This window comes from Petromyzon marinus, chromosome 62 (assembly GCF_048934315.1).
Source record: "Petromyzon marinus isolate PM22_M1 ecotype Great Lakes invasive population chromosome 62, UKy_Petmar_22M1.pri1.0, whole genome shotgun sequence".
Taxonomy (NCBI): Eukaryota; Metazoa; Chordata; class Hyperoartia; order Petromyzontiformes; family Petromyzontidae; genus Petromyzon; species Petromyzon marinus.
Genome location: NC_133728.1, coordinates 306,497 through 330,000, shown reverse-complemented (window position 1 = coordinate 330,000; position 23,504 = coordinate 306,497). Strand labels below are relative to the sequence as shown.

The 23,504-nt window shown below is 50.6% G+C and overlaps 1 protein-coding gene across 2 annotated transcripts in view; it reads left to right on the top strand.

The window, feature by feature from the left end:
* The window catches only part of LOC116955825 (protein mono-ADP-ribosyltransferase PARP12), a 21,506-nt gene extending 3,067 nt beyond the window's left edge, over positions 1-18,439 (top strand). For both annotated transcript variants that reach the window (XM_076053616.1, XM_032977141.2), the window contains 11 exons: positions 358-493; positions 1,101-1,449; positions 1,936-2,019; positions 2,136-2,265; positions 2,952-3,114; positions 3,540-3,666; positions 4,304-4,400; positions 5,079-5,160; positions 5,651-5,787; positions 6,035-6,186; positions 12,298-18,439. In XM_076053616.1, the coding sequence (XP_075909731.1) occupies positions 358-493; positions 1,101-1,449; positions 1,936-2,019; positions 2,136-2,265; positions 2,952-3,114; positions 3,540-3,666; positions 4,304-4,400; positions 5,079-5,160; positions 5,651-5,787; positions 6,035-6,186; positions 12,298-12,596 (1,756 nt within the window). In that variant the 3' untranslated portion in view covers positions 12,597-18,439. The remainder of the gene's footprint in view (positions 1-357; positions 494-1,100; positions 1,450-1,935; positions 2,020-2,135; positions 2,266-2,951; positions 3,115-3,539; positions 3,667-4,303; positions 4,401-5,078; positions 5,161-5,650; positions 5,788-6,034; positions 6,187-12,297) is intronic.
* The last annotated feature ends 5,065 nt before the right edge of the window (positions 18,440-23,504 follow it).

Here is a 23,504-nt window from a genome sequence, read left to right as displayed (position 1 = left end):
TTAGTCTATGGGCAGTGTTAGTCTATGGGCAATGTTAGTCTATGGGCAGTGTTAGTCTTTGGGCAATGTTAGTCTATGGGCAGTGTTAGTCTATGGGCAATGTTAGTCTATGGGCAATGTTATGTATCACCGCACGACATGTATGTATATCACCGCACGACGCTGCGTGATTTGTGCGTGCGTGACACCGCGTGACGAGTGCGTGTGTGTGTGACACCGCGTGCGCGTGTGTGTGCGACACCGTGTGACGTGTGTGTGTGTGCGACACCGTGTGACGTGTGTGTGTGTGCGACACCGTGTGACGTGTGTGTGTGCGACACCGTGTGACGTGTGTGTGTGTACGACACCGCCACGCAGGCCCGATTGCAAGTTCTCCCACGACTTTCGGGATGGCCACAACCGTGATCTCTGCTACAAAAGTGGGGTCGAGGGCTTGCCCTTTGACCCCATGCAAACGCTGCTCCTCCAGAATGACCCCACGCTCCTACCCCAGGTACTGGACCAACGCCCACCCACCGCATCGTTCACTCAATACCGCTGCTGCTGCTGCATCGGTTTAATCGTCACGTCCTACAATGTAATGTCCTTCTGTGTTCATCGCTCTCTGTGTAAGCCACGTCCCATGATATGTTAGCTCAGCAACTTGGCATCAAACGCTCCCAGTCGCTGCTTCTGTCGCCTAATTGGCTGGCTTCTTGCGGTGCCTCTCATGTTTAGATCATGTCGATTATTTTAAGGCATTTCGTTGAGCCGTCATTTGGGGCCGGGTCGCTGATGAAGAAGAAGCTAATAGCTCTGTGGGCTTTCTCTGGTAAGATAAAACATTTGTATTTTTGTGTAAGTGGTTTGTTTACCTTTCGTAGACTCTGCACTCCCATCGTGTTATTTGTATTGTTTGTTTTTCTCACGTTATGACCCCGTGCCCCTACTGGTCATCTGTGACAAAGAGCTTTATTAGCTCATCGGATTCCTCCAATCTAAATAAATATTCAGATTCTGATTTGAACGTTCCCAAGGAAAATCACATTCATACTCCCAGATCTTGCCATCTCACCGCACGATGTCCACGGGGCCGACGCGCCGCTCCGTTTACCGCGCAGATATGCAAGACCTACAAGGTGTTGGACGCTGCGGGCGAGTGCAAGTACGGCAACAAGTGCGCCAGGCTGCACCTGTGCAGGCCGTTCGTCCTGGGAGTTTGTAAATTCGGGGACAAGTGCCGACGCAACCACGGGCTGAGCGACGCGGGGCTGCGCCGGCTCCTGAAGCAGCACGGCGTGTGCGCGTGGCCCGACGCCGCGCTGCTCGGCCTGCTGCGCAGGAGGGAGCAGATTCACGCGGCCGCGGGCGGCGGCGCGGACGCAGCGGACGACGGGGCGACGATCGCGCCGCTCGGCTTCGCCGCCCGCGCCGCCGCCCGTGGACGGAAGGCCGGAGGAAGCGGCGGGGGTGAGGCCCTCCGCGACCGGCCGGCCGGCGCCACGGCGCACGGTCGATCCTCGGGCGAGGGCGGCGCGGGGACGGTCCGGTCGAGCCTCCCACGGCCATCCGCCGTGGCCTCCCGACGTCCGTCGCCGGCTCGCTCGCTGAGAATGAGGCCGCAGGGTGGCACGGAGGGCAGAGACGTGGAGCCGCCGGGAGCCAGGCTTCCAATCCGAGTGTCCAACCCAACCCCGGCGATTACGCCGGGCTGTCGGCGTCGCTGATAAAGCACAGTTTGAGCTATGGGAGAGGGGAACCGGGGGAGAGAGAAGACACTACACACTCATCCATGCACTCGCTCACACTCTTGCATTCCAGAAGAGTGTTTGTACACGTGGGAGTAAACCGTAGCCTTGGCAGGAGAGCACGCACGCGTGGGAGTGGAGGGGATAGGGTTAGCTGGGTTATCTTTCTGAATGTTTCAAACCGCATTTATTTACTTATTTATTCCAGACGGCTGGCCAGCTGGCGCGGCAGGTCGCGACGGGGAGGGAGAGATCTGCCTCTACCACCTCCTCTCCAAGTGCCACTACAAAGGTGAGTTGAGTTGCCATCGTCGCGGGCAGCCACGGCCTTCGAGCGGTCGTTAACATTTTGACGAGCCGGCGCGCGCGCGACGAGCGTGACGCTTCTCCGCGGCGCGCGTGATGCAGACCGCTGCCTCAAGAGCCACGCGGCGCTGCCGTACCGGTGGCAGGAGCGCTCCCACGGTGGCGGCGCGTGGCAGGACCTGCCCGGCACCGAGGCGATGGAGCGGCACTACTGCGACCCCGCTAGCGTCAGGTGCCGTCGTCCTCCGCCTCTCGCGAACGGCGCCGTGCCACGATGCCGGGGGGCCGTTGCCCGAAACGTCGCCGGATTATATTTTTTGTATGTTCAAGGCCGCACGGCGTTGTTGGCGAGCGCCGCGCCGAGTTTCGTCGCGTGAGGAGCGCCGCCGTGATTTTTATTTTCTACCCAGATTACCTGGTGGTGGCTGCTGCTGCGTTGGCAGTGGTGCACAGACAACGGCAACAATGAGGGCGACTCATCGGCGCTCGCCTTGTCAGTAACGGCACCATATGCGTGCGTGCGGCCTTAACATGTAAACATGTAGACTACGTGTATCTTTGGCACCGTACGTAGCCAACCGTGCTAATCGGAGGTGTGGGGGAAGGACAACGAAAAGGAGTTCAGAACAGGTGCCGTTTAGGTTTTGTCTTTGAGCCGTTTTTGAATTGTTAGACGGATGGCGATCCCCGTTCAGCCAGTGGGGCCCGGCTATCGTACACGGGAGGCCGTGGAGCTCGGCTCACAGACGGAGAGGCCACCGGGGTGCGGGGGCACCGCGGGCGCTCACGCCGCGTCCGCCGCTGGGCCCGAGCCCCGAGGCACAGAGCGTCGGGCGGGCAGCGGCAAAAACGGCGCTGTTACGGCAGGCAAAAGTCTCGAACGTCTCCACGTCACTCCCCCACGTCCGCTGTGCGCAGCCACGATTCGGTGGACTTCATCCACATGAAGTCGGTGCACGGCACGGTGAGGCGCCTCTCGACGGCCAACGCCGTCGCCATGCCGGACAACTTCCTGCTGACCACGCGGTGGTCATGGTACTGGCAGGAATGCGTCGGCACGTGGATCAAGTACGGAGACGAGGTGGGCACAGCCACCGCCCCCACCGCCACCACCACCGGCACCGCCACCACTATCACCTCCACTGCCGCCGCCGCCAGCACCATCACCACCGCCGCCACTGCCACCTGGCATCATACCTCTGGGCTGGATAAAATGAGTACCGCCTCGTTCAAAAGTCAACAGCGTTGTGCCCTACGGATGGGCACAAGTACCCGGCGAGGGATGTAAACAGAATCGAGCCGTAGAGCGAGTTCCTGCCGCTCGAGGGAGCATCGAGCCACCGGTGCTCATCTCCCTCGTGAAGCCCCGTCATAGGAACGTGGAATTGCTGCGGTCGCTGGCCATGCAGGGCTGTGCGAGGGAGACAAGCACCGGTGGCTCGCTGCTCGTTCTGAGGGGTGGGAAGCTCGCTCCGATGGGGTTTCCTGCGCTGTGTCCATGCACAGGCCACGACCAACGACAGGGCCAAGTCCAATGTCTCTTCGCTCGACCTGGAGAAGGCCTACCACGAGGACAAGGAGGGCTCCTTCAAGTTCACTGCCGGGCGTTTCTCGTACCGCCTAGATTTTAAAGGTTTGGTCGACTTTTCAAACGGAGCGGTTCGTAACGACGTCAAATGTCGCCACCGCCGCACGGTGTGTGCTCATCGCTCGCAGACAGAGCGAGAGATAGAGAGGGGGGACGGCATCGGGTGGTGTGGCCACACGGGGGCCACTTGGCTCGGGGGGAGGCTTGAGTTGGTCTAGAGAGAGACATCTGTAGGTGAGAGGGGAGGGATTCGGAGTGGGCTGCACATTTACTTACCAGACCCAGAATGTTATCCGTCATGAATGTTGCGAACCGTGGAAGTGTACAACGTTGTGACGTAAACAGAAATGGGGAGCGGTGGCCTAGTGGTTTGGCGCGCTGCGCAGCGAACCCGGCTATCCGAGTTCTAGTCCCGCTCACGGCCACCAGCTCCAATGACGATTATCTGAACCGGTCCCGGACCTGCTACCTGGTGCAGTGTGTAAACATCGCCACTAGGAGGGAGACAAAGGCGGCCGGGCGTGGTGCTGTGTACCAGTGCCGACCTTAATAGGTGCTGCTCGTTAACAGCACTTGCCCCAACAGTGTGTGTGAGGGTACACGGGGGATCTTTGTCTTTGTAAGCATGTGGAGGTGTTTACACTTGGGGCGCACTTGACCTGGGTAGTGCGTCTCACGGCAGACATGATGCAGACCAATCTGGAGGTGGGCACGAGGAGGTGCGTGAGGAGGAGGCCGCTGCTCGTGACGGCGCGGGATGTGGAGGTGGCACGCGAGCGGTGAGCACTCGGCTCGCTCCACCCATCGATCTGTTACTTAAACAAAACTCTTACTAAGCTTCTTCTTCTTGGTTCTTTCGGTAAAGTCACGTAGAATGGAAATAAAATAATAAAAATGAAACATAATGAAATAACATTCTCACGACGTTTCGGCCACTACACAAGTAGCCTTCTTCAGGTGAAGAAACAGGTCTGTCCAGAAGACAGAGCTTGAGATAAAATCTTACTAAGCAATTATTGATTTATTTACTAGACAAAGTCCACTGAGCTGTATGGCTCTGTTTCCGGAACGACCCATGCCACAAATGGCAGCTCAGCTGAGTGGCTTATCATGGTGCGGGAATTTATAGGGGCAGAAAAATACTCTGAACGCACGTCGATTCTAAATGCGGAGGGTAAAACCGGAGGACCCGGAGAAAAAGCCACGTGACCACCATGGGGAGAACACGCAAACTTAAGATATAGGGGGGTCCGGGTTGGGCACGAACACACGACCTCCTGCATACCAGGCGAGGTAGTTAACATCTCGCCACTGGAGTGCTCGCGGTCGTTGCGAGCTGGCTATTTACGTGGTTTGGCTTCGAGCTCGGGACCCTCGTCTATGTGGGCGCATTTCACGGACGTCTTCATTGTTCCCTCCGTCGTTCCCCCCACGCGTGACATCTCCCCTCCTGCCAGGCATGCGAGCCTGAGCCGGACCGGCGTGGGCAGCGTTCCGGCTCACTGGGACCGCGCCTCTCTCTCCGACGTCGACATCTCGGTAAACGCAAACGGCCTCCGCCAGCGAGCTGTCGTGCTGAGCGGAGTGCGGTGCCAACGCAATGGCAACAGCTGCTCCCCTGTGTTCCCTTGTGCACGCCGGTACACGCGCACGCGTGTGTGCATTGTAAACATCGCTGGCCCACCCACCCCCAGGTGTGCCGTGCTGGCCTTCATAGATGCTCGCTAACAGCACTTGCCCCAACAGTCTCTCAAGGTTATAAGGGGGGGATCTTTATCTTTGTTGTATCCCTATGTGGGGAGCGGTGGCGCAGTGGTTAGCATGCTGCTCTAGCTCTCCGGTGACGATCACCTGATCCGGTCCTGGGCCTCCTCCCCTGGGTCGACTCCTCGACTCTACCCCCCTTCCCGTGGGGGCCTAGCCACGAAGTAGTTGTCATTAATGACCGTGGAGCACAGCCTGCGATCTTGGCAGATGAGTTTGTCAAATAACCTCCGTTGTTGGCGTGCGTGTTGCCTCCCCCCTCCAGCTTGTGGAGCTCGTGAACACGACGTCGGAGTACAAGGAGGTGGCGACCCTGTTCAAGAACACGCTAAGTCAGCCCTCGATCAATATCCTCAACGTCAAGAGAGTCCAGAACTTGGAGTTGTGGGATGCTTTCCAGAGGTGAGTTCTTCGAAGCTTGCGGGGTGTAAATTAAAAAAAATACAATAAAATAATTCGAAATGGAATTTTGGGTGGGATCACCACGAGTAAAATGTCACCGTGTGTCGTACGCCCTCCTCCACCTGACACGGCCAGTTAATAAAGTTGTCACTTGCCGAACGAACGAGCCAGCCGCTTCAGAGCCACTCGTAGTGCTGAAGAGCGTCCCTCTCACGGTTAACCACCGAGTTGTTAAACTGCCGGCCAGGAAGCGCGAGTGGATGCGCAAGAAGAACGATGGCGTCGAGGTGGAGGAGCGGAAGCTGTTCCACGGCACGCGGCCTAAGCACGTGGTCCCCATCTGCCAGCAGAACATCGACTGGCGCTTGCGCGGAGCTCACGGAACGGCCTACGGCGAAGGTACCGCTCTCCTGTCTTCAACGCACATGCTGCCATATGGTTATTGTACCACGCTGGTCTACAGAGTGAGAGTGAGTGGAGTTTGTAGGATCTCTCCCTGTTCTACAGAGTGAGTGGAGTTTGTGTGATCTCCCCCTCTTCTTCAGAGTGAGTGGAGTTTGTGTGATCTCCCCCTGTTCTACAGAGTGAGTGAGTGGAGTTTGTGTGATCTCCCCTTGTTCTACAGAGTGAGTGGAGTTTGTGTGATCTCCCCCTGTTCTACAGAGTGAGTGGAGTTTGTGTGATCTCCCCCTGTTCTACAGAGTGAGTGGAGTTTGTGTGATCTCCCCCTGTTCTTCAGAGTGAGTGGAGTTTGTGTGATCTCCCCCTGTTCTACAGAGTGAGTGAGTGGAGTTTGTGTGATCTCCCCTTGTTCTACAGAGTGAGTGGAGTTTGTGTGATCTCCCCCTGTTCTACAGAGTGAGTGGAGTTTGTTTGATCTCCCCCTGTTCTACAGAGTGAGTGAGTGGAGTTTGTATGATCTCCCCCTGTTCTACAGAGTGAGTGGAGTTTGTATGATCTCCCCCTGTTCTACAGTGTGAGTGGAGTTTGTGTGATCTCCCCCTGTTCACAGAGTGAGTGAGTGGAGTTTGTATGATCTCCCCCTGTTCACAGAGTGAGTGGAGTTTGTGTGATCTCCCCCTGTTCTACAGAGTGAGTGGAGTTTGTGTGATCTCCCCCTGTTCTACAGTGTGAGTGGAGTTTGTGTGATCTCCGCCTGTTCTACAGTGTGAGTGGAGTTTGTGTGATCTCCCCCTGTTCTACAGAGTGAGTGGAGTTTGTGTGATCTCCGCCTGTTCTACAGAGTGAGTGAGTGGAGTTTGTATGATCTCCCCCTGTTCTACAGAGTGAGTGGAGTTTGTATGATCTCCCCCTGTTCTACAGTGTGAGTGGAGTTTGTGTGATCTCCCCCTGTTCACAGAGTGAGTGGAGCTTGTATAATCTCCCCCTGTTCTACAGAGTGAGTGAGTGGAGTTTGTATGATCTCCCCCTGTTCACAGAGTGAGTGGAGTTTGTGTGATCTCCCCCTGTTCTACAGAGTGAGTGGAGTTTGTGTGATCTCCCCCTGTTCTACAGTGTGAGTGGAGTTTGTGTGATCTCCCCCTGTTCTACAGTGTGAGTGGAGTTTGTGTGATCTCCCCCTGTTCTACAGAGTGAGTGGAGTTTGTGTGATCTCCCCCTGTTCTACAGAGTGAGTGAGTGGGGTTTGTGTGATCTCCCCCTGTTCTACAGAGTGAGTGGAGTTTGTGTGATCTCCCCCTGTTCTACAGAGTGAGTGAGTGGAGTTTGTGTGATCTCCCCCTGTTCTACAGAGTGAGTGGAGTTTGTGTGATCTCCCCCTGTTCTACAGAGTGAGTGGAGTTTGTGTGATCTCCCCATGTTCTACAGAGTGAGTGGAGTTTGTGTGATCTCCCCCTGTTCTACAGAGTGAGTGGAGTTTGTGATCTCCCCCTGTTCTACAGAGTGAGTGGAGTTTGTATGATCTCCCCCTGTTCACAGAGTGAGTGGAGTTTGTGTGATCTCCCCCTGTTCTACAGAGTGAGTGGGGTTTGTGTGATCTCCCCCTGTTCTACAGTGTGAGTGGAGTTTGTGTGATCTCCCCCTGTTCTACAGAGTGAGTGGAATTTGTGTGATCTCCCCCTGTTCTACAGAGTGAGTGAGTGGAGTTTGTGTGATCTCCCCCTGTTCTACAGAGTGAGTGGAGTTTGTGTGATCTCCCCCTGTTCTACAGTGTGAGTGTGGTTTGTGTGATCTCCCCCTGTTCTACAGAGTGAGTGGAGTTTGTGTGATCTCCCCCTGTTCTACAGAGTGAGTGAAGTTTGTGTGATCTCCCCCTGTTCTACAGTGTGAGTGGAGTTTGTGTGATCTCCCCCTGTTCTACAGTGTGAGTGGAGTTTGTGTGATCTCCCACTGTACTACAGAGTGAGTGGAGTTTGTATGCTCTCCCCCTGTTCTACAGTGTGAGTGGAGTTTGTGTGATCTCCCCCTGTTCTACAGAGTGAGTGGAGTTTTTGTGATCTCCCCTTGTTCTACAGAGTGAGTGAGTGGAGTTTGTGTGATCTCCCCCTGTTCTACAGAGTGAGAGTGAGTGGAGTTTGTGTGATCTCACCCTGTTCTACAGTGTGAGTGGAGTTTGTGTGATCTCCCCCTGTTCTACAGTGTGAGTGGAGTTTGTGTGATCTCCCCCTGTTCTACAGAGTGAGTGAGTGGAGTTTGTGTGATCTCCCCTTGTTCTACAGAGTGAGTGAGTGGAGTTTGTGTGATCTCCCCCTGTTCTACAGAGTGAGAGTGAGTGGAGTTTGTGTGATCTCCCCCTGTTCTACAGCGTGAGTGGAGTTTGTGTGATCTCCCCCTGTTCTACAGTGTGAGTGGAGTTTGTGTGATCTCCCCCTGTTCTACAGAGTGAGTGAGTGGAGTTTGTGTGATCTCCCCTTGTTCTACAGAGTGAGTGAGTGGAGTTTGTGTGATCTCCCCCTGTTCTACAGAGTGAGTGGAGTTTGTATGCTCTCCCCCTGTTCTACAGTGTGAGTGGAGTTTGTATGATCCCCCCCTGTTCTACAGTGTGAGTGGAGTTTGTGTGATCTCCCCCTGTTCTACAGAGTGAGTGAGTGGAGTTTGTATGATCTCCCCCTGTTCTACAGAGTGAGTGGAGTTTGTATGATCTCACCTTGTTCTACAGAGTGAGTGGAGTTTGTGTGATCTCCCCCTGTTCTGCAGAGTGAGTGGAGTTTGTGTGTTCTCTCTCTCACCCTGTTCTACAGAGTGAGTGGAGTTTGTGTGTTCTCTCTCTCACCTTGTTCTACAGAGTGAGTGGAGTTTGTGTGATCTCCCCCTGTTCTACAGTGTGAGTGGAGTTTGTGTGATTTCCTCCTGTTCTACAGAGTGAGAGTGAGTGGAGTTTGTGTGATCTCCCCATGTTCTACAGAGTGAGTGGAGTTTGTGTGATCTCCCCCTGTTCTACAGAGTGAGTGGAGTTTGTGATCTCCCCCTGTTCTACAGAGTGAGTGGAGTTTGTATGATCTCCCCCTGTTCACAGAGTGAGTGGAGTTTGTGTGATCTCCCCCTGTTCTACAGAGTGAGTGGGGTTTGTGTGATCTCCCCCTGTTCTACAGTGTGAGTGGAGTTTGTGTGATCTCCCCCTGTTCTACAGAGTGAGTGGAGTTTGTGTGATCTCCCCCTGTTCTACAGAGTGAGTGAGTGGAGTTTGTGTGATCTCCCCCTGTTCTACAGAGTGAGTGGAGTTTGTGTGATCTCCCCCTGTTCTACAGTGTGAGTGGGGTTTGTGTGATCTCCCCCTGTTCTACAGAGTGAGTGGAGTTTGTGTGATCTCCCCCTGTTCTACAGAGTGAGTGAAGTTTGTGTGATCTCCCCCTGTTCTACAGTGTGAGTGGAGTTTGTGTGATCTCCCCCTGTTCTACAGTGTGAGTGGAGTTTGTGTGATCTCCCACTGTACTACAGAGTGAGTGGAGTTTGTATGCTCTCCCCCTGTTCTACAGTGTGAGTGGAGTTTGTGTGATCTCCCCCTGTTCTACAGAGTGAGTGGAGTTTTTGTGATCTCCCCTTGTTCTACAGAGTGAGTGAGTGGAGTTTGTGTGATCTCCCCCTGTTCTACAGAGTGAGAGTGAGTGGAGTTTGTGTGATCTCACCCTGTTCTACAGTGTGAGTGGAGTTTGTGTGATCTCCCCCTGTTCTACAGTGTGAGTGGAGTTTGTGTGATCTCCCCCTGTTCTACAGAGTGAGTGAGTGGAGTTTGTGTGATCTCCCCTTGTTCTACAGAGTGAGTGAGTGGAGTTTGTGTGATCTCCCCCTGTTCTACAGAGTGAGAGTGAGTGGAGTTTGTGTGATCTCCCCCTGTTCTACAGCATGAGTGGAGTTTGTGTGATCTCCCCCTGTTCTACAGTGTGAGTGGAGTTTGTGTGATCTCCCCCTGTTCTACAGAGTGAGTGAGTGGAGTTTGTGTGATCTCCCCTTGTTCTACAGAGTGAGTGAGTGGAGTTTGTGTGATCTCCCCCTGTTCTACAGAGTGAGTGGAGTTTGTATGCTCTCCCCCTGTTCTACAGTGTGAGTGGAGTTTGTATGATCCCCCCCTGTTCTACAGTGTGAGTGGAGTTTGTGTGATCTCCCCCTGTTCTACAGAGTGAGTGAGTGGAGTTTGTATGATCTCCCCCTGTTCTACAGAGTGAGTGGAGTTTGTATGATCTCACCTTGTTCTACAGCGTGAGTGGAGTTTGTGTGATCTCCCCCTGTTCTACAGTGTGAGTGGAGTTTGTGTGATCTCCCCCTGTTCTACAGAGTGAGTGAGTGGAGTTTGTGTGATCTCCCCTTGTTCTACAGAGTGAGTGAGTGGAGTTTGTGTGATCTCCCCCTGTTCTACAGAGTGAGTGGAGTTTGTATGCTCTCCCCCTGTTCTACAGTGTGAGTGGAGTTTGTATGATCTCCCCCTGTTCTACAGTGTGAGTGGAGTTTTTGTGATCTCCCCCTGTTCTACAGAGTGAGTGAGTGGAGTTTTGTATGATCTCCCCCTGTTCTACAGAGTGAGTGGAGTTTGTATGATCTCACCTTGTTCTACAGAGTGAGTGGAGTTTGTGTGATCTCCCCCTGTTCTGCAGAGTGAGTGGAGTTTGTGTGTTCTCTCTCTCACCCTGTTCTACAGAGTGAGTGGAGTTTGTGTGTTCTCTCTCTCACCTTGTTCTACAGAGTGATTGGAGTTTGTGTGATCTCCCCCTGTTCTACAGTGTGAGTGGAGTTTGTGTGATCTCCCCCTGTTCTACAGAGTGAGTGGAGTTTGTGTGATCTCCCCCTGTTTTACAGAGTGAGTGGAGTTTGTATGCTCTCCCCCTGTTCTACAGTGTGAGTGGAGTTTGTATGATCTCCCCCTGTTCTACAGTGTAAGTGGAGTTTGTGTGATCTCCCCCTGTTCTACAGAGTGAGTGAGTGGAGTTTGTATGATCTCCCCCTGTTCTACAGAGTGAGTGGAGTTTGTATGATCTCACCTTGTTCTACAGAGCGAGTGGAGTTTGTGTGATCTCCCCCTGTTCACAGAGTGAGTGGAGTTTGTGTGTTCTCTCTCTCACCCTGTTCTACAGAGTGAGTGGAGTTTGTGTGTCTCTCTCTCACCTTGTTCTACAGAGTGAGTGGAGTTTGTGTGATCTCCCCCTGTTCTACAGAGTGAGTGGAGTTTGTGTGATCTCCCCCTGTTCTACAGAGTGAGTGGAGTTTGTGTTCTCTCTCACCCTGTTCTACAGAGTGAGTGGAGTTTGTATGATCTCCCCCTGTTCTACAGAGTGAGTGAGTGGAGTTTGTGTGATCTCCCCCTGTTCTACAGAGTGAGTGAGTGGAGTTTGTGTGATCTCCCCCTGTTCACAGAGTGAGTGGAGTTTGTGTGTTCTCTCTCTGACCCTGTTCTACAGAGTGAGTGGAGTTTGTGTGATCTCCCCCTATTCTACAGAGTGAGTGGAGTTTGTGTGATCTCCCCCTGTTCTACAGAGTGAGTGAGTGGAGTTTGTGTGATCTCCCCCTGTTCTACAGAGTGAGTGGAGTTTGTATGCTCTCCCCCTGTTCTACAGAGTGAGTGGAGTTTGTGTGATCTCCCCCTTTTCTACAGAGTGAGTGGAGTTTGTGTGATCTCCCCCTGTTCTACAGAGTGAGTGGAGTTTGTGTGATCTCCCCCTGTTCTACAGTGTGAGTGAGTGAGTGCGGTTCGTATGATCTCTGCCTGTTCTGTAGAGAATGAGTGAGTGGAGGTTGTATGATCTCTGCCTGTTCTGTAGAGAATGAGTGAGTGGAGGTTGTATGATCTCTGCCTGTTCTGTAGAGAATGAGTGAGTGGAGGTTGTATGATCTCTGCCTGTTCTGTAGAGAATGAGTGGAGGTTGTATTTCCTCTCTCTTGCCCTGTTCAGCATGGGTTTCCCCGGGGCTCCCCGGGTTCCCCCCAACGCAGCCCCCCTGCTCCATACAGAGAGACCTCAGCGTGTGTGTGTGAGTCTCTCCTGCGTAAGCAACGTTCCGTTCCTCCACCGCGGCGCCCCCATTCCCCATCGAGTGCCACCCCCACCCTCCTCTCTCGCAGGGAGCTATTTCGCACGCGACGCTTCCTACTCCCACACCTACTCCAAGGGCCGCAAGGGAACGGCCCCTGCCAGCGCGGCAATGTTCCTGGCCCGCGTGCTGGTGGGCCGCTACACTTGCGGCAAAGCCGGCTACGTGCGGCCCCCCGCCATCAAAGCTTCCCCTTCAACGTCGGCTGGGCAGCCGGCCCCGGAGGTTTTCTACGACAGCTGCGTGAACACCGAGATCGATCCCAGCATCTTCGTGGTGTTTGAAAGAGACCAGATCTATCCGGAGTACGTCATCGAGTACCAGTTTTAGGGTTAGAGGAGGAACCCAGCTGGATGCGTCACGTTGAGGGGCCAAACGTCGCCATGGAAGCGGATAACCACCTTTGAACCAACGTTGGTCCAACGTAGGGGTATAACTGGAAAACGTTGGGCCAACATTGGCCCAATGTAGGCGTATAACTGGAAACTGTTGGACCAACATTCCGTGTGTATTGGGGGAAGGCTGCATGTGCACCACGAGGCTGTGTTGACACGGGCCTGAGGAAACTGCTTTAAGGTCGTGATCCACTTGGGCAATTTCAGGCCAATTATTGGCGGCAATAGTCACCGGCAGTGGTTGTCGCATCAGCGTTTCCCACTGTAAAAGTTTAATTTCCCCCCCCCCCCGCTCCCTCAAAATGTGAATAACTCCGATTCAAGCTGCTCTCTAGTCAGCAACCGGAGCGGCATCTCCCAATCAGATTGCAGACAGAGGTCACATGACTGCCTGATGAGTCACGCTGAAAAAAATGGTGGCTTCCATATCCCGCATGGGTGGGATCGAGATGGATGGATAAGAACTAGGACTAGACTTACCCCATCTCTACCAACTAGTGACTAATACTGGGCCTTGCCCCATCTCTACCAACTAGTGACTAATACTAGGCCTTACACCATCTCTACCAACTAGTGACTAGTACTAGGCCTTACCTCATCTCTACCAACTAGTGACTAGTACTAGGCCTTACCCCATCTCTACCAACTAGTGACTAATACTAGGCCTTACCCCATCTCTACCAACTAGTGACTAATACTAGGCCTTACCCCATCTCTACCAACTAGTGACTAGTTCTAGGCCTTACCCCATCTCTACCAACTAGTGACTAAAACTAGGCCTTACCCCATCTCTACCAACTAGTGACTAGTACTAGGGCTTACCCCATCTATATCAACTAGTGACTAATACTAGGCCTTACCCCATCTCTACCAACTAGTGACTAATACTAGGCCTTACCCCATCTCTACCAACTAGTGACTAGTACTAGGCCTTACCCCATCTCTATCAACTAGTGACTAGTACTAGGCCTTACCCCATCTCTATCAACTATTGACTAGTACTGGGCCTTACCCCATCTCTATCAACTAGTGACTAGTACTAGGCCTTACCCCATCTCTATCAACTAGTGACTAATACTAGGCCTTACCCCATCTCTTTCAACTAGTGACTAGTACTGGGCCTTACCCCATCTCTACCAACTAGTGACTAATACTAGGCCTTACCCCATCTCTATCAACTAGTGACTAATACTAGGCCTTACACCATCTCTATCAACTGGTGACTAGTACTAGGCCTTACACCATCTCTACCAACTAGTGACTAATACTAGGCCTTACCCCATCTCTATCAACTAGTGACTAATACTAGGCATTACCCCATCTTTACCAACTAGTGACTAATACTAGGCCTTACCCCATCTCTACCAACTAGTGACTAATACTAGGCCTTACCCCATCTTTACCAACTAGTGACTAGTACTAGGACTTACCCCATCTCAATCAACTAGTGACTAATACTAGGCCTTACCCCATCTCTACCAACTAGTGACTAGTACTAGGCCTTACCCCATCTCTATCACCTAGTGACTAGTGCTCGGCCTTACCCCATCTCTATCAACTAGTGACTAGTACTAGGCCTTACCCCATCTATATCAACTAGTGACTAATACTAGGCCTTACCCCATCTCTATCAACTAGTGACTAATACTAGGCCTTACCCCATCTCTATCAACTAGTGACTAATACTAGGCCTTACCCCATCTCTATCAACTAGTGACTAATACTAGGCCTTACCCCATCTCTATCAACTAGTGACTAGGACTCGACTTACCCCATCTCTACCAACTAGTGACTAGTACTAAGACTTACCCCATCTCTAAGTAACTAGTGACTAATACTAGGCCTTACACCATCTCTACCAACTAGTGGCTAGTGCTAGGCCTTACCCCATCTCTACCAACTAGTGACTAATACTAGGCCTTACCCATCTCTACCAACTAGTGACTAGTACTAGGATTTACCCCATCTATATCAACTAGTGACTAATACTAGGCCTTACCCCATCTCTACCAACTAGTGACTAATACTAGGCCTTACCCCATCTCTACCAACTAGTGACTAGTACTAGGCCTTACCCCATCTCTATCAACTAGTGACTAGTACTAGGCCTTATCCCATCTCTATCAACTATTGACTAGTACTGGGCCTTACCCCATCTCTATCAACTAGTGACTAGTACTAGGACTTACCCCATCTCTAAGTAACTAGTGACTAGTACTAGGACTTACCCCATCTCCATCAACTAGTGACTAATACTATGCCTTACCCCATCTCTATCAAAAAGTGACTAATACTAGGCCTTACCCCATCTATATCAACTAGTGACTAATACTAGGCCTTACACCATCTCTATCAACTGGTGACTAGTACTAGGCCTTACACCATCTCTACCAACTAGTGACTAATACTAGGCCTTACCCCATCTCTATCAACTAGTGACTAGTACTAGGCCTTACCCCATCTCTACCAACTAGTGACTAGTACTAGGCCTTACCCCATCTCTACCAACTAGTGACTAATACTAGGCCTTACCCCATCTCTACCAACTAGTGACTAATACTAGGCCTTACCCCATCTCTATCAACTAGTGACTAGTACTAAGACTTACCCCATCTCTACCAACTAGTGACTAGGTCTAGGCCTTACCCCAACTCTATCAACTAGTGACTAGTACTAGGCCTTACCCCATCTCTACCAACTAGTGACTAATACTAGGCCTTACCCCATCTCTACCAACTAGTGACTAATACTAGGCCTTATCCCATCTCTACTAACTAGTACTAGGCCTTACCCCATCTCTATCAACTAGTGACTAATACTAGGCCTTACCCCATCTCTACCAACTAGTGACTAGTACTAGGCCTTACCCCATCTCTACCAACTATTGACTAGTACTAGGCCTTACCCCATCTCTACCAACTAGTGACTAGTACTAGGCCTTACCCCATCTCTACCAACTAGTGACTAATACTATGCCTTACCCCATCTCTATCAAAAAGTGACTAATACTAAGACTTACCCCATCTCTATCAACTGGTGACTAATACTAGGCCTTACCCCATCTCTATCAACTAGTGACTAGTACGAGGCCTTGCCCCATCTCTATCAACTAGTGACTAGTACTAGGCCTTACCCCATCTCTTTCAACTAGTGACTAGTACTAGGCCTTACCCCATCTCTACCAACTAGTGACTAATACTAGGCCTTACCCCATCTCTATCAACTAGTGACTAATACTAGGCCTTACCCCATCTCTACCAACTAGTGACTAGTACTAGGCCTTACCCCATCTCTACCAACTAGTGACTAGTACTAGGCCTTACCCCATCTCTACCAACTAGTGACTAATACTAGGCCTTACCCCATCTCTACCAACTAGTGTCTAATACTAGGCCTTACCCCATCTCTATCAACTAGTGACTCGTACTAAGACTTACCCCATCTCTACCAACTAGTGACTAGTACTAGGCCTACCCCATCTCTATCAACTAGTGACTAATACTAGGCCTTACCCCATCTCTACCAACTAGTGACTAGTACTAGGCCTTACCCCATCTCTACCAACTAGTGACTAATACTAGGCCTTACCCTATCTCTACCAACTAGTGACTAGTACTAGGCCTTACCCCATCTCTATGTAACTAGTGACTAATACTAGTACTTACCCCATCTCTATCAATTAGTGACTAGTACTAGGCCTTACACCATCTCTACCAACTAGTGACTAGTACTAGGCCTTACACCATCTCTACCAACTAGTGACTAATACTAGACTTACACCATCTCTACTAACTAGTGACTAATACTAGACTTACCCCATCTCTATCAACTAGTGACTAGTACTAGGCCTTACCCCATCTCTACCAACTAGTGACTAATACTGGGCCTTACCCCATCTCAACCAACTAGTGACTAGTACTAGGCCTTACCCCATCTCTATCAACTAGTGACTAATACTAGGCCTTACCCCATCTCTACCAACTAGTGACTAATGCTGGGCCTTACCCCATCTCTACCAACTAGTGACTAGTACTAAGACTTACCCCATCTCTACCAACTAGTGACTAATACTAGGCCTTACCCCATCTCTACCAACTAGTTACTAGTACTAAGACTTACCCCATCTCTACCAACTAGTGACTAGTACTAGGCCTTACCCCATCTCTAAGTAACTAGTGACTAGTACTAGGCCTTACCCCATCTCTAAGTAACTAGTGACTAATGATTGGTTTACAATTCTGTACAGCCACTTCTCTGACCGCCCAGAACCCTTGTCAAAACATCACAATGGGCGGGAGGGGGGGGGTTTGAGCCGATTACATTTTTTTATTGATTTATGTCAGACACTGCACATTAACACAGTACGTTTAAGGTGACGTACGTGCTTTTAAAGGCATAGCACAGGAAACCTTGTGTTTTGTTGAATACTCTTTGGTTCTATTCGGTAAAGTCACATAGGTAAAAAATAAAACAACAAAAATCACGACGTTTTGGCCACAATACAAGTGGCCTTCATCAGGTGAAGGGACCGTACTGTCACGAGGACAGCGTTGGAATGAAGAAAGTAAAGCCAGGTCGCGTCCTTTAAGCTGTGTGGGAGGAAACAAAACGCTTTGACAAAGGAATTATCATTAAATGCTCATAGAGTAACAACACGGGGGAGGGGAGTTTACAAATGTACAAATGGTGTGAGAGGAAATGACCGTACAGCAACGTAACGGACCGGCACGGGGGGGAGGGGGGAGTTTACAAACGTTGTTTTGAAGGGAAATAAGCTGCTGTGAAAGTTTGGTATATCACTACTTGGATAAATATACTGTATCATTGAAAATTAGTTTAATGTTTGGTATGATTTAGAACATATTTCCAATGATTGCTTCATTTGAAATCATCTTCTCGGCTGAAATTGTGTCTGTGTCCTCGTGACAGTACGGTCCCTTCACCTGATGAAGGCCACTTGTGTTGTGGCCGAAACGTCGTGATTTTTGTTGTTTTATTTTTTACCTATGTGACTTTACCGAATAGAACCAAAGAGTATGGATCCTTGCAGTCACGAAAGCTTCAAATCTAGTTTTCTTGAACATTTAGCAGTTAAGCTTGATTCATGCACTCTGAAGGCTTGAAAGGCTTTCATATGGAACACAGCTCGGCTCTGCTTTGTGCAAGGCTCCGAGTATCATAGATTAACACTGTTACATCATTGCTTGACACGTGGTGTTCACACAATCTGTTTTCGAAAGAACGCGATTCTCCCATTTGAGAACGCAACGCAGTGCAGGCTGTACATTACATATAGGTGCAGTAGGCGCCCATTATAGCATGGAACGTGCCCATGATAACACGATAGGCACCGGTTATAACACGGTAGCCGCCCGTTACAACACGGGACTGCTCACAGACGTACTTCGCTCGTAACGGACTACGAGTCAGCACGTGATCTCGACCACGCTTCGGCGCGGGCATTGAGCCATGTGCGGCCCACGTGAACGCGAGGTGAATGGGGCGCCTCCTGATCCCCTCCGTGTCACTATCGGCGTGCCTTGCGGGATGATGGGCCCGGGTTTTGCCGGTCACCGACTCGCGAACTGCGCGCTTCGTTCCCACCCACCGTGGAGCCCGTGAACCGTGAACCGTGAAGCTCGTTAACCGTGAAGCTCGTGAACCGTTCATAGAACGCTGCCGAAGGTCGCTAAAGTGCGTCGAACCGAATATGGCTCGCGTGCGATGCGTCTATTGGGAGAGGGCATATTGTGAAATAATAAACATTCATTAATACCCCCTCTGTGGTCTCGCCTCCAATACTCCGAGGCCCATCCCCGGACTCCCTCGATGACTGTCCCAGAGGGCAAGCAATCCCACCCGTGAGGCTCGCACGGAGCAACCGTGGAGGTGGCCTCACCCGTTAACCAAATGACCCTGCGCGGTCCCCCTCCTCCTGGTGGCCCCGCTCCACAGCCCGCCCGCCCGCCCGCCCCAACCACCAACCCAGGGCCCCCTTAAGGGCCCATCCACGGCCTCACCCGATCCCGGGGTGTTCCACCCACCCCTCTAACACCTGTTTTGGAATCCCCTGTCCGCTCATCTGCCGCTTGGTTCCCCTCCCTTCACCCGCCCCCCCCCCCCCCCCCTTTACATTTGCATTTTCCTGATAGACCAAAACACGCAGACAGCGGCGCTTACTCTCTTTGTCAAGCAACATGAACCATCACGCTACTCTCTTTGTCTAGGAACATGAACCATCACGCTACTCTCTGTCTAGGGACATGAACCATGACGCTACTCTCTTTGTCAAGCAACATGAACCATCACGCTACTCTCTTTGTCAAGCAACATGAACCATGACGCTACTCTCTTTGTCAAGCAACATGAACCATCACGCTACTCTCTTTGTCAAGGGACATGAACCATGACGCTACTCTCTTTGTCTAGGGACATGAACCATCACGCTACTCTCTTTGTCAAGCAACATGAACCATCACGCTACTCTCTTTGTCTAGGGACATGAACCATGACGCTACTCTCTTTGTCTAGGAACATGAACCATCACGCTACTCTCTGTCTAGGGACATGAACCATGACGCTACTCTCTTTGTCTAGGGACATGAACCATGATGCTACTCTCTTTGTCTAGGGACTTGAACCATGACGCTACTCTCTTTGTCAAGGGACTTGAACTATCACGCTACTCTCTTTGTCTAGGGACATGAACCATCACGCTACTCTCTTTGTCAAGGGACATGAACCATCACGCTACTCTCTTTGTCAAGGGACATGAACCATGACGCTACTCTCTTTGTCTAGGAACATGAACCATGTCGCTACTCTCTTTGTCTAGGGACATGAACCATGACGCTACTCTCTTTGTCTAGGGACATGAACCATGACGCTACTCTCTTTGTCTAGGGACATGAACCATGACGCTACTCTCTTTGTCTAGGAACATGAACCATGTCGCTACTCTCTTTGTCTAGGGACATGAACGATCACGCTACTCTCTGTCTAGGGACATGAACCATCACGCTACTCTCTTTGTCAAGCAACATGAACCATGACGCTACTCTCTTTGTCTAGGGACATGAACCATGACGCTACTCTCTTTGTCAAGCGACATGAACCATCACGCTACTCTCTTTGTCTAGCAACATGAACCATGTCGCTACTCTCTTTGTCTAGGGACATGAACCATGACGCTACTCTCTTTGTCTAGGGACATGAACCATGACGCTACTCTCTTTGTCTAGGAACATGAACTATGACGCTACTCTCTTTGTCAAGCAACATGAACCATCACGCTACTCTCTTTGTCTAGGGACTTGAACCATGACGCTACTCTCTTTGTCAAGCAACATGAACCATCACGCTACTCTCTTTGTCAAGGGACATGAACCATCACGCTACTCTCTTTGTCTAGGAACATGAACCATGACGCTACTCTCTTTGTCTAGGGACATGAACCATGACGCTACTCTCTTTGTCAAGGGACATGAACCATCACGCTACTCTCTTTGTCAAGCAACATGAACCATGACGCTACTCTCTTTGTCAAGCAACATGAACCATCACGCTACTCTCTTTGTCAAGGGACATGAACCATGACGCTACTCTCTTTGTCTAGGGACATGAACCATCACGCTACTCTCTTTGTCAAGCAACATGAACCATCACGCTACTCTCTGTCTAGGGACATGAACCATGACGCTACTCTCTTTGTCTAGGAACATGAACCATCACGCTACTCTCTTTGTCAAGGGACATGAACCATGACGCTACTCTCTTTGTCTAGGAACATGAACCATGACGCTACTCTCTCTGTCTAGGAACATGAACCATCACGCTACTCTCTTTGTCTAGGGACATGAACCATGATACTACTCTCTTTGCCAAGGGACTTGAACCATGTCGCTACTTTGTCAAGGAACATGAACCATCACGCTACTCTCTTTGTCAAGGGACATGAACCATCACGCTACTCTCTTTGTCTAGGGACATGAACCATCACGCTACTCTCTTTGTCTAGGGACATGAACGATCACGCTACTCTCTGTCTAGGGACATGAACCATCACGCTACTCTCTTTGTCAAGCAACATGAACCATGACGCTACTCTCTTTGTCAAGGGACATGAACCATGACGCTACTCTCTTTGTCTAGGGACATGAACCATGACGCTACTCTCTTTGTCTAGGAACATGAACCATCACGCTACTCTCTTTGTCAAGGGACATGAACCATGACGCTACTCTCTTTGTCTAGGAACATGAACCATGACGCTACTCTCTCTGTCTAGGAACATGAACCATCACGCTACTCTCTTTGTCTAGGGACATGAACCATGACGCTACTCTCTTTGTCTAGGAACATGAACCATGTCGCTACTCTCTTTGTCTAGGGACATGAACGATCACGCTACTCTCTGTCTAGGGACATGAACCATCACGCTACTCTCTTTGTCAAGCAACATGAACCATGACGCTACTCTCTTTGTCTAGGGACATGAACCATGACGCTACTCTCTTTGTCAAGCGACATGAACCATCACGCTACTCTCTTTGTCTAGCAACATGAACCATGTCGCTACTCTCTTTGTCTAGGGACATGAACCATGACGCTACTCTCTTTGTCTAGGGACATGAACCATGACGCTACTCTCTTTGTCTAGGAACATGAACTATGACGCTACTCTCTTTGTCAAGCAACATGAACCATCACGCTACTCTCTTTGTCTAGGGACTTGAACCATGACGCTACTCTCTTTGTCAAGCAACATGAACCATCACGCTACTCTCTTTGTCAAGGGACATGAACCATCACGCTACTCTCTTTGTCTAGGAACATGAACCATGACGCTACTCTCTTTGTCTAGGGACATGAACCATGACGCTACTCTCTTTGTCAAGGGACATGAACCATCACGCTACTCTCTTTGTCAAGCAACATGAACCATGACGCTACTCTCTTTGTCAAGCAACATGAACCATCACGCTACTCTCTTTGTCAAGGGACATGAACCATGACGCTACTCTCTTTGTCTAGGGACATGAACCATCACGCTACTCTCTTTGTCAAGCAACATGAACCATCACGCTACTCTCTGTCTAGGGACATGAACCATGACGCTACTCTCTTTGTCTAGGAACATGAACCATCACGCTACTCTCTTTGTCAAGGGACATGAACCATGACGCTACTCTCTTTGTCTAGGAACATGAACCATGACGCTACTCTCTCTGTCTAGGAACATGAACCATCACGCTACTCTCTTTGTCTAGGGACATGAACCATGATACTACTCTCTTTGCCAAGGGACTTGAACCATGTCGCTACTTTGTCAAGGAACATGAACCATCACGCTACTCTCTTTGTCAAGGGACATGAACCATCACGCTACTCTCTTTGTCTAGGGACATGAACCATCACGCTACTCTCTTTGTCTAGGGACATGAACGATCACGCTACTCTCTGTCTAGGGACATGAACCATCACGCTACTCTCTTTGTCAAGCAACATGAACCATGACGCTACTCTCTTTGTCAAGGGACATGAACCATGACGCTACTCTCTTTGTCTAGGGACATGAACCATGACGCTACTCTCTTTGTCTAGGGACATGAACCATCACGCTACTCTCTTTGTCAAGGGACATGAACCATGACGCTACTCTCTTTGTCTAGGGACATGAACCATGACGCTACTCTCTTTGTCTCGGAACATGAACCATGACGCTACTCTCTTTGTCTAGGGACATGAACCATGACGCTACTCTCTTTGTCTAGGGACATGAACCATGACGCTACTCTCTTTGTCTAGGGACTTGAACCATGACGCTACTCTCTTTGTCTAGGGACATGAACCATCACGCTACTCTCTTTGTCTAGGGACTTGAACCATCACGCTACTCTGTCAAGGGACATGAACCATGACGCTACTCTCTTTGTCTAGGGACATGAACCATGATACTACTCTCTTTGCCAAGGGACTTGAACCATGTCGCTACTTTGTCAAGGAACATGAACCATGACGCTACTCTCTTTGTCAAGGGACATGAACCATCACGCTACTCTCTTTGTCTAGGGACATGAACGATGACGCTACTCTCTTTGTCTAGGGACATGAACCATGACGCTACTCTCTTTGTCTAGGGACATGAACGATGACGCTACTCTCTTTGTCTAGGGACTTGAACCATCACGCTACTCTCTTTGTCTAGGGACTTGAACCATCACGCTTACAGATGCGCTTCTGCAGACGTCTGGAGCGCTCTTCCTTCTGATATAAAACTATTTAAACAATTATTTTTATTTTACCAGGTAGGGCCCACTGAGATTTACAGCTCTGTTCTAGGAATCACCCAGGCCACAAATGGTAGCTCAACGGAGTCATCACTTATCGTCGTGTGGGAATTTATAGTAGCAGCCAAATTCTCTAATCGCTTGTTGTTTATTTTAAATGTGGAAGGAAAACCCTGAGTACCCAGAGAAAAATGCACGCGACTATGGGGAGAGAGACACGCAAACTCCAAATATACAGCAGCAGCAGCAGGCACCGTCAGGGTCGGGATGGAAACCACGACCTCCTGTACACCAGGCGATGGAGTTAACATCTCTCCACCGCAGCGATTCACATTTGGAAGCCACTGGGAGCCTTGCACTTTTACATCGAGATTGACAACTCATTTCTTTAAAGCTGCTGTTTGTGTTTTAGTGTATTGTCCTTTCCTCGCACATCTGGCTACGTACGGTGCAAAAGAACTTCAACATTGCATTCAACGACTGCCACTTGAACCTCGTGGCCCCCTTGCCAACGACGTCACCCCATGACGTCACGCCCTCCCACTCGCCGGCTA